Below are 20,340 nucleotides of genomic sequence, written 5' to 3'. Positions count from 1 at the left end.
AAAAAAAAAAAAAAATCAATACTTTAATCTGAAATTTATGTCAGAATTTTTTCCGCTCACAAATGATGCAATGCAGAACACAGAATCCCACTTACAGAACATGCTGTAATAATAAGAGTGTTTACAAAATGAAGATGAAACCAAACTAGTGGATCAGTGACATGACTCTAAATAAACGTCAAAACCTCATTTTGCAACAAGTGAAATTCCAGCCTCTGCACACAGTTTCCTGACATGTCCACCCACGTACTCACTTCAGTACATAAGCCCAGGTTCAGCTGCTGTGCACAGACTCTAATCCTGCAGTGAACCTCCACTTCATTAGTCCTGCATCAACATGAAACCACTCACCAACTCTCTCTTTCTGTGCCTGGCACTGGCTCTCACTAATGGTGCCCCCACGTGAGTATAAACTAACTTTTTTAATTTGCAGATTTTGACAGAGATTAGTATAAAAGTCAGTAAATTTGATCTATAATTATACTGAGTGCATACTCACTTTAGGGATTTGTAATTAATGATTATATGCACTCTAAAATAATCTGTTTATTATTTTTCTCAAACTGAAAAATATTTAAAGATAAGTGGAAACATGGGGAAAATTACATATTTTCTTTAAAAATTAGTCATTAGTTGATTACAAAAATGCATGCAAATCCATTTATTAGCAGAAAAGACATCTCCTATGCTCTCATAATCTGTTTGGGTGACTTTAAGCGCTTTTTGTTAAGAAAAGTGAGGAAAAGTAGCTGTTTGAGTGTAGAATTGGTTAAATAAATGCACATACACACACACACACACACACACACACCTGCTGATGAAGTTGGAATTTTCTTTTCCTATATGTATCACATCAGTAATCATCTTTGACTCCTGGGCAATTCCGTTTGGTGTGAATTTGCTTATTAAATGTTAAGTGTCATGAGTTAACTTTTGTTATGATTTGACACTATATATATATATATATATATATATATATATATATATATATATATATATATATATATATATATAAATATAAATAAATAAATCAGATTGCTTGATTGACTGACTGAATGAAGAATAAATCACATTTTCACAATACTTTTGTGAGAAGACCTGTAAAATATTTTATTCTAATTTTATAGGAAACTGTGTACTTTATCTGCACATTCAGGGGGTAAATAATAAACTGCCTCACCTATAAAATTTAACACTAGAATGTGTAACTAGCACTTATTTTTAGTGTTATTTAACTTCTCTATGACATATATTTTAACCTGTGGAGTGGAAATACACCATCCACTGTTGGTTCATTTCATAACTGTATTTGCAAGTTAACAAAGGTCACTAGTTGGATCAATTGAACACGTAAGAGTGCTAAGTCATCTGTCAACATCTGCTTTGTCAATGAATAACCACTATCATGACTCTTTTGGAAATAAATATAACATAGTGCTAGTTGCTTTTACAATAAGGATTCCTTTTATTTTCCACAGACACCCTTCACATGCAGAGGAAAATGGTACGTATTGTGTCTTCAATTAACGGATTTGCACATAAGTCATCTTTATATTCACAAAAGTAGCACAATGTCACACGTTTTCTGCAGCTACTCTTTCAGTGTATTTTGTTTTGCTATGTTTCATTTTGGAATAAAGATGGAGCTCTGCCAGACCGTTGTCAGGGTATTGAGTTTGATGCGATTGCACTCGATGAGAAAGGAAACGCTCTCTTCTTCAAAGGTTTGTTAACAATTTTCTGAAAAGCTTCCTTCCCTGAATATATTATCATGTGTTCGCAATAGTGACGCACAAACATCTAATATTTTCCTTTCAGATGAATACTTATGGAACGGCTACCATGGTCCAGCTCAGCTCTCCAATGAGTCCTTCAAGGAGCTAGATGACATTCACGGTATTGGCCACGTTGACGCAGCTTTCCGCATGCACAACATAGACAACCCCGACGATCATGATCACATTTATTTCTTCCTGGTAATAACCACGCACAACACATTTGTTAATTGATTCTGTCAAGGCAGCACAGCGTGACATAAAGGTCTGTGCTCTTTTCAATCCAATCTAAAGGACGACAAAGTGTTCAGCTACTACAACCAATCTCTGGAGGACGGGTATCCAAAAGACATCCAGCAAGACTTCCCACAAGTCCCCTCGCACCTGGATGCAGCTGTGGAGTGTCCTAAAGGAGAGTGTGTAACTGACTCCGTTCTCTTCTTTAAGGGTATGTTTAAAAGGTCCTTCAAAAGGGGAATTAAAGACAAAAACTGGAGCAGGAAAAAAGACGAAAAAAGATCCTTAAAAAAACTTGAAATGTATCTTTAAAACACCAGTATAGGTCAGGATTATCAAATATAAGAATAGTCAGAAAATTCAAAAATATATACATGTACATATTTTTCATTGTTTGGTAGTATTGGCTTTCATAGACACCAAGATAAATACTGGTGGTGGTGTAAGATTCACTGCATTTATGGTCCAAGACTGGGCTCTCTGCTCAGTTTAAGTCAATGCCAAAGGAGTGTGCCATAATTTCCACCAGGTTTTCAATTTGGTTTTAGTTAGAGACAGCCTTTTTCAGGACTACAGAGTTAATTTAAGTGTAAAATGAACCTGCAGATGTTACAGATTAGGTTTAGTCTAGTTTATTTCCTTCACAAAGTGCATTTCCATGAATGTACTTTATGCCATTTTGAAATTTCACATTAGAAAATGCTTTTAGAAACAACATATTTTTAAATAAAAACAAACTTTTGTCTTTTTTTCCCACAATAATGAATTTGCATCAAAGAAATAGAAACACTTTTTTTCAAATAATTATGACAAAACCAACAAAACATCAGAATGCTCTGCTTCTTCTAATCTGTGTTAAAGCCATCTGTATCAAGCCTAGAGCACCACCCATTGGCGACACAATGCAATGTAGATTATTCACTCCAATGGAAAAGCACATAATTTACATTTCATGTTTTGTGACTTTGCTTCAAAGTTGCATTTTTTGGAACCACAGCAGACTGCATTCAGTCACTGTTCACTGTCATCTGTTATCTTTCCATTTAGTTTCCTCTGTGAGCCTCCCTCAAAGTACAAATAATAGACCCCGATTCCCCACATATTATTATTAGTATTAAACTCTTGAACTTAACATGTAAATCTAAGTACAAACTTTACAAAAAATATGGATCTATGCATCAATATATAAAAGTCTGGTTAACCATATTTTTTGTGTTATTATTATCAAAGTACAGTTATTAAATCTAACACTAATGTATCCAATTATCAACACTGATTAATCAGCCAAACAAATTTCTACATCGAGTATATCTAAACTAAGGGTAAAAATGCTAATCTCAATATGTCAACACTACTATTATGCAATGAAGCTAATACAATAAAATCTGACAACTTTATGGCTTCTGTCAACATACAGTATATCTTGGAATAATTCCACAAAAGTAGGGGTTTTGTTTCCTCTTGAGTGACCAGTTAATTTCCTCTGAATCATTATGGGATCATCTCTTCCCACAGGACATGATGTACACGTTTATGACATTGCCACAAAAACAGTGAAGGTCAAAACCTGGCCAAACCTGCCCGTGTGCACCTCTGTTTTGCGCTGGTTGGAGCACTACTACTGTTTCCATGGACACAACTTCACCAGGTTCCACCCAATAACAGGAGAGGTGAACGGACCCTACCCAAAGGACGCTCGCCATTATTTCATGAGATGTGCCGACTTTGGTGAGTTTGAGAACGTACATTTATGGATGAATTCATCACGGCTAAATGAAATACAAACAATCTTGGAAAAACTCTCACTTTATGTGTATTTCATCGCAGGCCATGGAGGTGGATATCAAACCCCTAAATGCAGTGACGTCAAGATAGATGCCATTACCAGTGATGATGCAGGCAAAACATACTTCTTTGCAGGTACTACATCTTCTTCTACATGCATCAAAAACATGAGGTGATAAATGCTACAGACAATGCAGATGCAATATGTTTAGACCTAAATAACCACATCAAATATTAACTTCAGTGTGTGGACTAAAACTGTGCCAACTCCCACTGACTTCATATTGGGAGAAATTCCCCTTGGTTAAGTAAAGCTAGTCAGAAAACATTTACTATTCTGTACTTGATTAAAAATACGCAATGCACAGATGATCAGAAATTATATATTGATACAAAAAAAGTCAAATGCAAGTAAAAAGCACCACCCAAAAGTCTGCTTCTTCACAGGTCAAAGATCCCATCTAAAGGCCAAAAATAAATAAACCATGCGGCTATACAATGGTTCAGCATGCTCACCCAGAACCCTTCATTTTGGAAATTATAGTGCCGCACCAAGCATGAAACGTAATACTCAAAATAGCATAGTGAAAAGGACCTTTTATGGACCAAAATACATAGTTTGCGTAGTTAACTATACAAAAAAATGCAAAAAGTGACCAGTCCCACTAGCAAAATGTAGCTTAAATATTAGTTCAGTTTCATGTAGTTAATTACTCCAGGGTTCGTAATAACAAATGTATAAACAGGGATGCACATGACTCTTTATGTATGGTTCTCAGAGGAGCATCTGAGGATGTTGCATGGTGCTTACCTTTTCACTGCATGGATATTCAATACGGTGCTGTCATCACGACCATTCTGCCACATCCTGGTTCACGGCCCTCCTCTCCATCAAACATGTGAGATGATGTTGTAGGCCAGGGGGATTCCACTAGAACTGAAAGAGGTCCGTTAAGTCACCCTTCCTTTGATTTTATTTTATTTTATTTATTTATTTCGAACATGCAAAAAATAAATAAATAAATAAATAAAACATTCAAATGGACAGAATCTATCTCCAAGCACATACAAGTCTGAATTTTGCATGGTTAAAAAGGAGTAGGAAGAAGTAAAACTAAAGGTTGAAAAATTACATATACTGTACATACAAGTACAGGTTTAAGGTGTTTGCAAGGTTAAATTTCATTTAACAGCATGTATGTTCTCAGTCTTACATAAGAAGTATACAATTCAGATTGTACATCATTCATAACTACTGATAGTGTTGTGGGTGGGTGGAGGGATGGATGCATGGTTTTGTGTTTTTCCAAAATTAATCTGAAGGACAGAAGAGTCTTGAAAAGTCAGACACATCAAGGAATGAAGGAAAAATACACATAAATGAACCCAGTAATGTGGTTTCTGACAGGATTTCCTTCTAAAGTTAAGAAGTTTATGACATTTTGCTTATTTCTTTCTTTCTTTCTTTCTCATTTTATTTCAAACATGCAAAGAAAAATAAGACAAAACAAAGCAAATCAAGACATAAACAAAAAAAACATTCAAATGGACAGAATCTATCCTCAAGCACATACAAGTCTGAATATTGCATGGTCAAAAAGGAGTAGGAAGAAGTATAAACGTATTTAATTCTACCCCTCAGTGCTTTTACACCTTTATCATTAACTTAATACAACAATCAGCCTACACTATTTCCCTAATTTTAGCATCAAACCACAACAATCCACAATGCAGTAACTGAATTATCCACAACAGTATGTTCATGTCAGTACAGTCATACAAACAGACTCAACAAATCAAACATTCTCTCCAATAATTACAGCAGATTTATCAGTACGACATCATTCATAAACAAACAAGCCTCATTGTCATTATTAAATGCTGTACCTCTCAAGAATCAATTCTTTATATCTTTTTTAAACTGAATTATGTTTGATATTTGTTTTATCTCCACACACAATTTGTTCCATAGTTTTACTCCACAAATGGTGATACAGAAACTTTTTAATGTAGTGCGTACTTTATGAATCTTTGAATTTAATTTTCCCCGTTAATCATAGCCTCCCTCTCTTTCACAAAACATTTCTTGAATATTACCCGGTAGTAAATTATTATTTGCTTTATACATTATTTAGTTTTTCTTTTGAGGTATTTATTGATTTATTGGTTTTATTCTTACTTTTTCAGCCAATGAGATTTACATTAACAAAAATACAGAAAAAAAACAACAACAACTTGTCAATGTCACTGAGGGGCTGACATACCTGATGGGTAACTGTTGATATGATGAAACTTTGCTCTCGCCCGCGAGCCACGTGGCGAGCCTCGTGCGCGTTCTCGTTTATGGTGTGAAACCTCTTCGTGGGCAGTGACAGGAGTGGACTTTGTGTGGGAATGGGGTGTTTCCTGTCGAACTGTAACACATGTGTCCTGAAGTGAGCTCAGGGACAGCAAAAAACAGACAAAAACCAACTAACCAGCGGAGCGCGTAACAACACCTGAGCGCACGCGGGGCTAATTTAATTGATAGTTAATTGTGGGGGACTGTGTTGATGGAAGACCCAGATTATTCTACTAGGTTGGCCTCACTGTGCCTGTTGAAAAGTCAGTGATGCATGGAGAGTATTTTAAAGTTTTAGTAGGTAACTGCGTCCCAGAAATGCCAAAAAAGTCGGTGCGCAAAAACCCTTAAATACAGGCATTCTTTTATTTGACCACGCGCCCACACCTGCGCACTAGCTCTGTGCATATATGTGTATAAACATAAAAACAACCTGGGCACAGTCTAACAACACATACTTGGAAAATACTTCATATTCTCACACATAAATAACTGCTACAGTCCTCTTTTTTTACCATCTACCAATATCTTTTCTCATTAGTGGTTATTTCCTCGTCAAAATATTTTAAATAGCTGAGTTTGGATAGGGCATGAATGATGTGTACTGTAAAAACTGACAGTAGGCCTAAAGGTAGAAAAGACACTACATGTAATATAAGATCCCACCTGGAGGACAGGGTGGGAGCTCTGTGCTGGGTATGATTGGTGTCATAAATTTCCTCCACATACTTGACATACATAGTCATCTATAACAGTTATTAAGTCATAAATAACAGTGTAAATCAATTGGTACTGGAGCTGTGCGTAAAATTTACATTTGTTAGATTTTCTGTATCATTTAAGCAGTTGGGGGAAACATTCATTCGCATATTACTAGTGACTTTCCCCTGGAGGAAAACATAGAATCAAAGTCATGATGGGAAACAGGAAACACCAGAAAACAATTAAAAATACATTTTAAAATGAGGATATATTTTGACAATACCCTCTAGCCTGTTGATAAAGCATTAAAATATTTGAGGCAGAGAATAGAAACTGTGAAATATGGCCTAGGTATGCCATGAGAGAGTCATGTATTAGCATTCTGAAGAGTTTTGAGAATAAATATTATTGCCACTTTTTTAGTAACAGTTAAATTGGTGATTTTATCTGAAATTCACCAAAATAATTAAACATTTTTTCAAAGCTGTACAATTGAAGCTAAAACTTGTTATGTTACATGACACTTATTCTGTGTAAATACAACAAAAAGGGATCAAACTGTCAATTCAATTCAATAAACACTATAAAATGAATTAATAAACAACATGATACAGGTAGGATTAAAACATCTTTCCTGTTTACTGTTAACCTGCTCTCCTCAGGTCCCATCTACGCTCGTCAGGACACTGCTCGTGATGGTCTACATGCCTTCCCCATTACCAGAGGGTGGAAAGAGGTGACCAATGGTGTAGATGCTGTCTTTTCCTACACTGGCAAACTTTACATGATAAAGGTACGTGTTGAACTCATTTCTTTCTGCTGCTTTCAGTGTAAATATGAAGCCGTACTAAGAGTCAAACACAACTTGCCCACAGGATGATCAGGTATACATCTACAAAGGAGACGCTCACTACTCCTTGATCGAAGGCTACCCAAAAACCTTACGGGAGGAGTTGGGTATTGAAGGACATGTGGATGCTGCATTTGTGTGTCCCAGTGAACACACTGTTCATGTCATCCAAGGTGACTATGATGGGGTTGAACATGCTTCAGGGTCACGTTTTCTCACTTCAGTCGTCCTCACTTACATGTTGTTTCTCTCAACAGGTCAAAATATTCGTAACATTGACCTCATCGCCACGCCCAGGGTCGTGACCCAAGATGTCCCACTAATGTTGTCAGGCATTGATGCAGCTATGTGCGGTTCAGACGGAATCAAGATGTACAAAGGCTCACAGTTTTACCATTATGAAAATATGGTAACATTGACAAGTAGAATTGCACAAATGCCTCAAAATATCACTGGATCAATGTTTGGATGCCGGGACTAGGATTCAGAGATAAGAAAATGCATGTATCTGGCATAAATCTTTACTTCCCTCATTCATGTAGTGACCCAGGTACTAAGAAGCACATATTGAATGAAAGAAGTTTAGGAAAGTGTAAAAAAAAAAAAAAAAAAAATCTGTCAGTGTGAAATCAAAATGAAGTGTAAAATTGTTTCTCTGAAGTTTTGGATGTGTGACTTGTAGGAATAAAAAGTTAACAAGGAGAAACTTGCATCAGTGGAGAGTTACTGTGTTTATTTATCATGACAGTTGACCCCAGTCACCCCCTTAATCCATATTTCATACTGCTTCCTTCTGGTCACCACTACAGGTCGATAAACTGAGAAAAAGTTACATTTAGCAGAAGTTTCGTTCCAAATGCAATAACAGAACTGAACAAAGCATTAAAGTGAGTGTAATGTGTTAGTTGGATATGTGTGGCGGAATTATTTTTGGGTGAGTATATGGGGTGGGATTATTGTTTTGGGGGTTGTGTTATGTCTTTTTTTTGGGGGGGGGGGGGGGGGGGGTGATGTGCTGTATTCTTGTGGCTGTGCAGATTGTGAAATCTATCTATCTATCTATCTATCTATCTATCTATCTATCTATCTATCTATCTATCTATCTATCTATCTATCTATCTATCTATCTATTATATTTAAGGTGCAAAGCAAAGCTGACCTATGAAGTAATGATAGGGTGTGGCCACTAGAGGACCTGCTATGCAAACAAATGTGTGACACATCAGCTGCACTGAAATGACATAAGACATGCCTAGTTTTAGACAAGTTCATCCCAGTTAATAAACCTTTTTCACAGCAGACATTTTGGTTTGGCACAGCAGGAATGGTCTAAGTATCATAGATAAGACTAATGGCAGAATTATCCACTGAACCAGTTTTCATTTTTTTCTATTTACATTCAGATTCATAAATGAACTTGAAGTTTTATGGTGTCTTTCTACCTTGCCGGTGTTGAAAGTGTTACATTCACTCAGTCACACACATTCATACGCAAATGAAATAGTCACTTCAGTGTTTTGCAGAAGGACATTTCAGCTTGTGGCCAGGGGTCACAAAGGCTGTACAGTCTGGACATAGTCAGAGAAAAGCTGTATGGTTATGGTGAATTTATGTTCTTTAAAATTCAACTTATGATGATGTACCCTGTAGGTGTCGCAGTTGACCCAAAAAGTACTACTAATAAGTGCTGTTTCTGAGTTGAAAAGGTACATAAATGGCCCAAACTGACTGAGAAAAAGGAAAAGGGTACAACATTTTAAGGCAGAACTCCAAGTCCATGGTGGATCTCATAGTGTGTGCTGATAAATCAATACAAAGGGTAATGTTCTTCAACCTGTTAGACACACAAAAAAGTACAGATTTATTATATTTTTTCTGACAATGTGTACAGTGTATAGCACAATCTGTTCTTCAATCCAACTGCAGAAAAGCCCAGGATGGACAGACAACACAATGTGATGTGTTCAGGCATTTCAGATACTGTAATGAATATGCAGAGTTGCATGGTAACAAACGTTTTTCCACAGACATTTAGGCTTGTCTCAACAGCAAAAACCCAGACGCACCTATTAACATTAATGATGTATGAGTCCTGAATACAGGCATAAATCCAGCGCTTGAACGGAAAGATCTACCTGGACTGATATAATTACACCTGTACATTTTCTGTGGTTACTGGTCAAAATGTCAGCTCTGAAAAAGGTCAGTTAAATACTGCACATGCAAGAAAACAAACCATCTTGCAAGCACTGCAAAAATCAAAATCTTACCAAGTGTATTTTTCTCATTTCTAATCAAAATATCTCATCACACTTAAAATAAGACATAATCACCGAAAGCACAGGTGTCAAACTCTGGTCCTCAAGGGCCGCTATCCTGCAGGTTTTAGATATTTCCCTCTTCCAGGACACCTGGTTCAATTAATGATCAGCTCATTATCATGCTCTGCAGAGGCCTGATAATGACGTAATGGCTTCCAGGTGTGATGGAAGAGGGAAATATCTAAAACATGCAGGATACCGGCACTCGAGGACTGGAGTTTGACACCCCTGACCGAAAGAGTAACTTTTCAGTGAGATATAAGAACTTATTTTCAGACAATAGATCTTAAAAATCTTATTTCAAGAAATCTTACCAAGATAATTTTCACTTCTTCCATTGGCAGATTTTTTTTGCTTAATTCAAGATTTTTTGCTTAATTCACACACACACACACACACACACACACACACACACACACACACACACACACACACACACAAAAAATCTGCCAATGGAACAAGTGAAAATTGTCTTGGTACGATTTCTTGAAATAAGATTTTCAAGATCGATTGTCTGAGATTAAGTTCTTATATCTCACTGAAAAATTACTCTTTAGGTGATTATGTCTTATTTTAAGTGTGATGAGATATTTGGACTAGAAATGAGAAAAATACACTTAGTAAGATTTTGATTTTTACTGTAAATCAATTTCATCACATCAGTACAAGTAATGGTTTTCTAATCATCCTTCGCATCATGCTGGTTCTTAATATTCACTATTTTACCTTTAACCATGTAGTGAAACCATGCTGATTTTTTTCATTTTAACTTCAGACTGTCTAAAATAAATTCCTGATCTTTGGTCTCTGTCATTGTGACACTACAGTATTTTACCAGACCGTCACTTATTGGATCACGGGGACACGTACACTGAAGCCTGTAAGAGTCCATGGGTCGTGATGGCATTAACAGCCATTCAAGGCCTTTTCAGATCCTGAAGGGTTTTTTGTTCGGCCAAAATCCCTGGGACTTTCACCGAGTATAAAGGAAGTGCTGGCCTCAGCACAGCAGCTTCATGGGCGAGGCCACGAGGACGCACGCACACACACAAACCGGAACACACGTGCATTTGGACATAGAAACACACACAAACACACGGTTAACGGACAGTACAGAATGTTTTCATCACACATGTACACAAAGAGATATGATTAAATCAAACATTAATACCCCTTTTTTTTTTAACTGATATATCAAAGTGTAGATCCGACCACTTAGACTGATAACAAGATGCTAGTTTTAGATTATTTGACAATAAAGAAAAAAATAGAAAAATTAGAGTACATTTTAAGTAGTTGTCATCCCAAAAACAGGTACTTTGCTTTTCACAATGGCTTTTAATTCACTTGTGCTGCTTTTTAGATTTATTTGGAATTCAAAGTCTGTTTATCTGTTGTTTGAACATGTGAAAAAGGATAGAAGCTGATTTGTATCGAAAGAAAATAGATATTAAAAAACTACACTTCTTTTCAGATGGAAATTGAGAATGTGACAGCATGATTTTAAGGTTTCCTGTTCCGAAATATAAGGAGAAAAAAATAAGGAAAAGCACCACAGGAGAACAGTGATGGTACAAAAAGTTTATTCAGTAACAGTTCTGTAAACATCTGAGGTAAATTCACATTTACATCAACATGTTCTTTAACAAAATGTCCAGACGCAAGGCACTTCTCTTCAATGACAGTCATTTTACAACGGGAGTAAAAGCAGGGCTTATTCTTCATTTTCAACACATGGGAGTCTGGGTCCCTGCTTGTTTGAGCGCCATGAAAATCCCATCAGTCTGATACACAACGTCTGTTTTCCATCGATGGATGGGGGGTGGGGGGGTGGGGGGGTTTGATGCATCCTTGGTGAAAAAGTTGGAGTAGCCAAAAACCTCTAAATCCATATTGAGGACAGAAAAAAAACAATCACTTTAGATTGATTATCCATTTCAAGTCCAATTTCGGTTGCATTTCTTCCATAAATAAACAAAAATATGTTAATATCCATCCTCCTAGGACACCCTTTGTTATTTTTCTTTTCTATTTATAGCATCTTTAAAGTGGTCTAACTACCTAACTGTGCAAATCTTTATCTACATATCAAATGTACTAAGAACAGTGTGGAACAACAAGGTTATGAAAAACATTTCAGCAATAAAAATAAGTCAAATAGAAGCCTTGTTTCAACAATCTTTAAGAGACAAAGTTCAACATAATGTCTTTCGATTTTGGGGTGGAAATCTCTTTGGTCAGATTCGTAAAAGGATTACAGAGCTGATCTTGTGTTTGGTGCCAGAATCATATGGGAGAGTTTACAAAGTGCTCTAAATGTTTTCCTCTTGTAATCTCATCGGCAAATCTTGCAGACAGACGGTTTTTGGTTTTGCGAGTATCTTTGGTTCAATCATTCACATCATTAAAAACATGTAAACATTTGACACAGTTAGCAAGCAGCACAGACGCAGTCTCTGGTTCGTCCCATCTTTAGAAAACGTGGATTAAAAACTGAAGCACCCATTAAGTTTGTTTCACTTTAGTCATCTTATGTTTCATCGTGGCTGAACGGCTGTATTCATAACAAGTTGGAAATCATAAGTTTCACAGATTCACCTGAACAGAATAAATGACAATGTTTTCTTGCACACTAAGATTCCAGTTGTTCCGTTATTTGGAAGAAGACAATATTCCTAATAAGCAGGGCCTGTTTACTCATAAATTAATGATGTTTTTTTTCCAAAGTTTTCTGCTGGGGGTGTTTGTTCTGTAAAACACCTTCTAAACAAGGCCAGGTTTTGATATTTTCTCATAAACATAAACCTGTTTATATCCTCTGTAATCACATTTAACAGTTGGAGTGTTTTTCCTTCTGACCTGAAATGTGGATTTTTCTTTGGAGTACATCCATCTTTATCAGAGAGGATCTTTGTTTTTACTCCAGCTAACCAGAAAAGCTCATAAAACCAGAAAAAAACAGAACTATATCAGGATATCCCATATGTCTTGCTCCATTCAGAAAATTCAGAATATCCGAGTGGAACATGTTGTCAAAATTAGGACACTGTCAACTTTAGTAATAATAATAATAATAGTGGAATATGAATGTGCATGTAAACATAGTCATGACCTTTTAATTGGTTTTAATGGGCGGTGACAAAAGTACACACATTGTTTACTCAAGTATAGATACATGTGTAATACCTGATTGGTAAAAGTAGAAATACTAATTCAACTTCTTTACTCGAGTAAAAGTGAAGAAAAAAAAAAAAAAAACAGGCTTTGAAATGCATTCAGTGTGTGAATGACATTTGTACCCCACTATCCTCTGGGACTATTATTTCCTATTATTATTATTATTCCATTTTTAGGGTGAAATCAGTCTTGATGACGTGGGAACGTGCTCAGAGATACAAAATTAAAGTGATAACCCTCTTTAAATGCATTAAAACGAAGGTATGAGACTGTTTTTAAAATGTAAAAAATAAATGAAGTAAAAAGTATAAATATCCAAGTAAATGATAGATTATACCTAAAACATCATGTATTTTGTCTGGTGTTAATGGTTAAGCTGATATTTCATGCATAGACTGAATTTTTTTTTTACCATTTATTCTGGTTCAATTGCTAAACTTATTATTTCTGAGTTGCTGTGAATGCCGGCAGACAGTAATTCCCAGTGTACGATGAATTTATCAGTACAGGATCATTCAAGTAATAAAGGCACTGTAATAAAAAAATCTGATGTAGCTCAGTTTTTCCCTGGTGTGAAAACTTTAAGAATACATTCAGTTGTAAAATGTTGTTAAAAGCTTCAAATACTTTATAATTAAATGTAAGCTATTATTTTGACTTCATGTTGAGTGTTAGAAATGAGTATTTTTCAAGTATATTAACGCTAATAAGCTAAGCCCAGAGAGAAACACAAACATGTACAATACTCTAAAACATTTCACCCCAAATCACTCCCCTTGTTGTTTTCTGTTCCTGTTTGTTGGATGAAACATTTGACTAGTTATGTTAGAAGAAATAAGATCTGATGGGAAGTTGCTTTAAGGCAACACAACAAAAATTACATGAGCCATTTTATGCATTTTTTTTAAACTTCTTTTGGCAGGAATTAAAAAAAAAAAAAACAGGGAGGATTAAACATTACTGTGTACGACCTAGAGAGTGAGGAAGTTATCACTTTTTGAGATTGTCATGTGTTGCTTTTTTCAAAAAATCTAAAAAGCTATTGATTATTCTACAGCTAGTCTAGAAAAATAACTTAGAGTTCTCCTATACAGAACAGCTAGGGGGAACTCGACAGTTTTGTAACACACTGCAAACACAAGCACCAGAAAAAAAGATGTACTGGTTATTAAGCTCTGTCCAAGCTGCAAGTCATGAAGCACAGAAATCTTAGCCCTTAGTTTGTCCTATTTTTTTTTTTTTTTTTTTTTTTAGCTTTTCTAACATTGGATTTTTGTATAAAGTGACCTGTGGGGCCAATGTCAAAATAAGCTGAAGGACTTAAAATTGCAGCTTGATCAGAAACTGTAAGGTGTTCTATATAACATCCTATTATTTATGATGTATTTACATATTTATATACTTTATATAGTTGACCCTGATGTAACTGCAGTATTGTCTTTTTGTAAACACTGAAACAAGATGAAACCACCTTAGACACACACACAGCCTGTGAAGCCTAAAGACTATGTCTCAGGGTGGGACTGCCTTATTGCTTTCGTCTGCTCGTCACCTCTGCCCTAACGTCAGTGCATCCCTCTCTTCATTGAAACAACAGGCTGAGTGATGAGAGTCATACACGGAGACAGACACTTGAACAGACACACAGTTCCATCATCACAAGAAAAAGAAAAAAAAGAAAGAAATAAAAGTGCAAACCTCTCCTTGGGTGTCTCCCAACAAAAGAAAAAAGTGAAAGGAACAACAAAATAAAAGAATATCTCTGCCTCTAAGCTCCCAAACTCATTTGTTAGTCCAGTCATCATCATTATCATCACTATTACCTTTCCATATTGATATCTGTGCTGGCTATATATATATATATATGTATATATATATATATATATATATATATATATATATATATATATATATATATATATATATATATATATATATATATATATATATATGAGTGTGTGTTTCCATTTTCTATTTCCCTCAACTGACTTCTTTATTGAAAAGTGACAGCATGGCCAGAACACTGATCTGAGCACTAACACAACGTCTGGTAGCCACGTTGGAGATCTTCATCTTGAGTCTAATTTGTGTTTTAGAATTTGTCCAGATGACAATAACTGATAATAACTAGTGCTGACTGAGAAATCACATTTTCATTGTCATTGCAATAGAAATGTGCATAATAAGTATATGAAATATGACAGAAATAATAATATTCTCTGTAGTTGGTTGATTAGTCTTGTGCATTTTTTTAAACAACTCATTTCATGTCTTTACTGGGTGAACATAGGCTACTCAGTGTAGAATCTGTAAACATAGCAAATATCAACATATAGTTGTTTATCATAAATCTTATCATATCATATAATTATTGCATTACTGAACAATATTAAAACATGTCACAGATTTTCCTCATATCATGCAAACCATGTACATTTTACATGGCTGATCGTTTTCTAAAATGTGTCGTCATGTCGATATGGTTTGTACGTTGCTTCTAAAATCAAATTCCTCTGCTACTTTAAGTCTCGTTGATTTGAGACTTGGTGGGCCAGTTGTTATAGCTGAAATACTGAACACACCGTTCAACTGACTTCTAAAATTTGAGAAATATTCTCCATAATGGTTCCAGATGTGTTGCTCACATGGGACCTGACATCATGGTAATATCCCAGCTGATATATTGTGACTAGAGCGTGTTGCCATTTGATCTGGTCTAAATCCTGCTCCTCTTTTACAGTTATCATATTAAATAAGCAGCCAACTTCAGCTGAATCTGTGTTTGGCCATGCATAAGTGTGGTGTTAAGAAAATGTGTCTTTGTGTAATAAATTAAAAGCCTGCATAGGTAAGTCTGTTTTTGGAAACAGCATGGTTTGTGTGTGTGTCAGTGTGTGTGTGTGTGTGTTTTAGCTACACTGCCAGGTCATCAGGGCGAGCTCGGACACCGCTGCTCTTGTTGGCTCGACTTGGCTTCCGGATGTCTGTTGCCACGGCAGCTGGAGGCTGATGCATCTCCGCTTTGGTAACCACAGTGAAGTCGTCATACGGGGGTGCACTCGGTGCTGAGGTGCTTTCCTCGTCCTCTGTTTCCTCTCGAGGTGCGATGGGGTAAAGAGGGGTGTCGCGAGGGAGTGTGGGAAAGGAGGAGAGCTGGTCCTCCTGCGAAGGTGGTGGGGTCATCTCCTCCTGAGGGGAGGAGGAGATCGAAGTGGGAGAAGAGGGGAGAGGAGGGCAAGAAGAGGAGGAGTTTTTTCCATCCAGAGCCTGGAGCTCCAGTTCCATGTTGCTCCAGTTCTGCTCCATTGCTGTCACCTGACCGTTGTTCCCGACTTTCTCACCATTTTCGTAAAAAGAAGCGGGAATGGCCTCTAACAGGAAGTCATCCGGGTGGAACGCTGCACCTCCAGCTTTGATGGCAGCAGGCACAGAGGCCATGTTAGGATTTAAGGAGATCACAGTAGGGGAAGCCTCAGCAGGACTGTAGGCTCGTCCCTCCACTACTCCTCCACCCACCACGCTGACGCTGGTGTACACTGGCAAACAGTCGAGCACAGACGGAGACGTCTGCTCAGGAATCGTCTCCGCATCACCACGCTCGTCTGCACTCAACAGCAGTGATTCAGCGTCAGGTGCAAATTCATTGGTTACTCCCTGCTTGACCTTCTTCCAGCCCAGGTGGTAGATCTCCAGCAGGTTGAGGAGCAGAGACACACAGGCGACCACCAACATGAAGATGATGAAAATGGTCTTTTCAGTGGGCCTGGGACAAAACATTGACAAACACAGTTTTAACAGATGGCTAAAAGAAAAACAAGGGTGAGGTTTTGGATGCACCCATGTAAATGACTTTTTACTCACATGAGCAAACATTAAAGTTTCAGTGTATAATATTTAGAGTCTTCTACTGCTGAAGTTCCAGACTGCGACCAAATGAAAACCTCTCACGTCACCCTCCCCTATAGTGGCTGAAGTGTTTGTTTTGTCCATTCTTAGCCTTTCATTTAAGCGTAATAACTCTGGTCTATACTCAAACAGGTTAACACTGGATGTAATGTACCATGAAACAGAAAAAAGCAGAAGAATAAATCTGTTCTGAGCTGATACAGAAACCTGGCTGTGCAAAATGCAACAGGTCTTCTGCAGATATGAATGGATGAATGGTTTCTAAGGTTAAAAAAGACACAAATATTGCTATTTTCACATGATTATAGACTACTGAAAATATAGTTTGTGAATATTATATATTCAGACATCCTAAATTTTACACACTGAACCTTTAAAACAAGTAATTCAAATCAGTAAACAAGTAATGCAAGTCAAAATCCTACTTTCTAACCTGGAGATGAAACAGTCCACTGTATTGGGGCAAGGCCATCGACCACATTTATAGAGCGGCCTCAGGTGGAAACCATAGAGGAAGTACTGTCCCAGGATGAAGCCCACCTCAAACAAAGTCTTGAAGATAATGTTGAAGATGTAGGTCCTTAGTAATGCTCCTCGGATGCGGATCTTCCCATGCTCATCCCTGATTGGTGGCTTCTCTTTCTTCCCACCACCTCCTCCTCCATCACCAACTCCGTTGTGATAAAGAGGGTCATGGTCCTCCTGGTGTCTCCCTGCCTTTCTGAGCTCCTCCTCCCTTTCCCTCCTCTTCTCCTCCATGCGGACGATGTGCAGCACATGGCCCAGGTAGATGAGGGTGGGTGTGGAGACAAAGATGATCTGCAGCACCCAGAAGCGGATGTGGGAGATGGGGAAGGCCTCATCGTAGCAGACGTTCTCGCAACCGGGCTGTTGCGTGTTACAGGTGAAGTCGGACTGCTCGTCACCCCAAACCTCTTCGGCTGCTGCGCCCAGCACCAGGATGCGGAAGATGAAGAGGACAGTCAACCAAACCTACGAGTGAGAAGAAGGGAAAGGTTAAAAAAACAGTCAGTTCTATTCAAGGTTAAGAAGAAATTAATTTGGTGCTGGTTTGGTACAGAACACCATCAAAGATGGAAGTAAAATAGTAGATTTTTGGTGTTTTTTGAGTATTTTTAATTCTACTTTCACCTAAAATCCCTATGTAATTGTTTTTGGAGCGCTATAGGCCTTTGCATATTTTTATGTTTCCTGTGAAAACAGAAATATGGGGACCTCTTCACCCCCAGAAAAGCCTAATCTTCTCTGACTGGCCAAATCCACTTGTGGAGCAACAACCTACAGCTGCTAGCTAGCTCACAGATCCATAAAAGCATCATTGGATTTAGAATGATATTATGAATACCACAGAATCACCAAGAAGACATCTTTTCTGCTATACTTGGGGAAATATTGAAACATGACATATCATAACTAAACACTTGAACATTAATTTGATTTCATGCATAATATGTTTATTGGAGGTATGTTACTTTAAAATTCCCACCATTACAGACTAAAAAGGTGTACAGTTAACCTTTAAGGTTAAACAAGAGCATGTCTATTAATTTAAGTTTGATCACCTTTCCAATCACAGTGGAGTGTTCTTGAGCATTCTCCAGCAGCCGCCCTAGAAAGCTCCAGTCACCCATGCTTTACTTGATTTTCTAGCCTGTGGGAAGAAACAAAAGAGTGTAAGCAAAGTGTTTCAAGTGGTGTTAGACTATTAAATCACGTAAATGTTGTAAATGTCACAGGACAAGGACAGTCTGTAAAACCTACTAATTTCATGGGGAAAATCAGTAATGTTTTTTTTTTTTTTTTTTTTTTTTTTTTTTTACACATATATAAAGTTAATCTAACAGGAACAAGCCATGCACTCTCTTCCAAATGCAATTCATACAGAATTTAACACACTACTTTTTCTCAACATGCTCATTTAAAAAAAACATCAAACCAAAAATCACAGCACAAACAGTACCAAAATAAAGGAAGCGTATAAGCAGACTTACTAAAATATTGTTGTATTGTCAGTGATAAATCCATCGACCAGAAATCAGAAGAAAAATAATTCCTGGAAAGGAGAGACAACATGCTTCATAATTGACAGCCAAACATAAATTACAATCATAATATCACTCACACTTAGATTTGACATACATTGGTGCAGGACATATATATCTCCTCATGTAACAGCCTTTATCCTGATCACTTTGAACATAAACAAGCAGCTTCATGCTTAGTGCAAACAAATGAAAACAGGTACATGCAATCTGTCTGCTACTTTACGCCTATAGACATTTGCTTGCAGACGTGCATGCATTTGTGTGTACTCGCATTTGTGTAGTGGCTGTCCCACAGGCCTGGCTGGCTACTGAGACAATGGCTGGCCATCTGTGGGAAGTGAATGAGTGGATAACAGGTTGTCCCTGTTGAATGCTGGACTCATCACATCCCAGGAATGCTGAGGAGGGCAAATGTTTGCCTGGGATCGACTGATATGCACACACACACACACACACACACACACACACACACACACATACACGTATACGTACACATTCAGACTGAAAGTTACAGTAGTGAACAATACTCAACCAAATTGTCTCGACTGGATCCGCGTCCATGCATAACTTGAGTTGGAAAAGATCATTTAAAAGCATGAGAGAGCACCAAAACAAACTACAAGTCCATACAGAAGATAACTGAGCCACTTTGATACAGTAAATGTTTAAAATAATCTACCATCTATGTGGCTGCATCTTCTACTGTATTCATCTGCTAAAGCCAAGTCTACAGACATTTACTTATCTGAAACTGTACGGTTCAGTGGAGTGGTCAAAAAGTCAGCTAGCGTATGGAGACGCCAAATTAACCATCTACTGATACACTACTCTAAAAGTGGCATGTGTACATGTACATGATGTGTTGACGTGATGAAATACCATCTGTCATGACAGACAATAGAGAAGCTGCCAGATGGACATTGTCCTGACTGGCGTGTGCTTTTGATGGATCAGAGGTCTTTGTACTAAAACAGCCCCGACGGTTAACTCTTGGCCTGCCACCTGCACCCCGGAAAACTTTTTAAGATATGAAAACAGTGGAGATTAATCTGTTCAATGCCCAAATGAAATGGCCTTTACTACTGAATGGAAATTACAAAGATACATAAGTCAGAGGAATATTGAGCCAATGAAAAATGGTCAACCACTAACACAGTAAATACTTTGTTTTGTAAACATT

At 37.3% G+C, this 20,340-nt stretch overlaps 2 protein-coding genes across 2 annotated transcripts; one reads left to right on the top strand and one right to left on the bottom strand.

Annotated features, from left to right (window-relative positions):
- The first annotated feature begins 305 nt into the window (after positions 1 to 305).
- hpxb (hemopexin b) lies at positions 306 to 8,282 on the top strand. The gene is made up of 10 exons (XM_030150576.1): positions 306 to 402; positions 1,479 to 1,504; positions 1,641 to 1,724; positions 1,819 to 1,976; positions 2,070 to 2,223; positions 3,528 to 3,740; positions 3,840 to 3,932; positions 7,503 to 7,633; positions 7,716 to 7,863; positions 7,948 to 8,282. The coding sequence occupies exons 1-10, from the start codon at positions 338 to 340 to the stop codon at positions 8,169 to 8,171; spliced, it is 1,296 nt and encodes a 431-aa protein (XP_030006436.1). The 5' UTR covers positions 306 to 337; the 3' UTR covers positions 8,172 to 8,282.
- Positions 8,283 to 16,101: 7,819 nt separating this feature from the next.
- Positions 16,102 to 19,155, bottom strand: LOC115433933 (gap junction alpha-3 protein-like). Its single transcript, XM_030155516.1, has 4 exons — positions 19,107 to 19,155; positions 18,678 to 18,766; positions 17,528 to 18,087; positions 16,102 to 16,951 (listed from the first exon to the last, which is right to left on the bottom strand). The coding sequence occupies exons 2-4, from the start codon at positions 18,744 to 18,746 to the stop codon at positions 16,102 to 16,104; spliced, it is 1,479 nt and encodes a 492-aa protein (XP_030011376.1). The 5' UTR covers positions 18,747 to 18,766; positions 19,107 to 19,155.
- Positions 19,156 to 20,340: the final 1,185 nt, after the last annotated feature.

This window comes from Sphaeramia orbicularis, chromosome 2 (assembly GCF_902148855.1).
Source record: "Sphaeramia orbicularis chromosome 2, fSphaOr1.1, whole genome shotgun sequence".
In the NCBI taxonomy this organism is placed as follows: domain Eukaryota; kingdom Metazoa; phylum Chordata; class Actinopteri; order Kurtiformes; family Apogonidae; genus Sphaeramia; species Sphaeramia orbicularis.
Note: the sequence above shows the minus strand (reverse complement) of the source record. Positions and strands in the feature narration are given on the sequence as shown.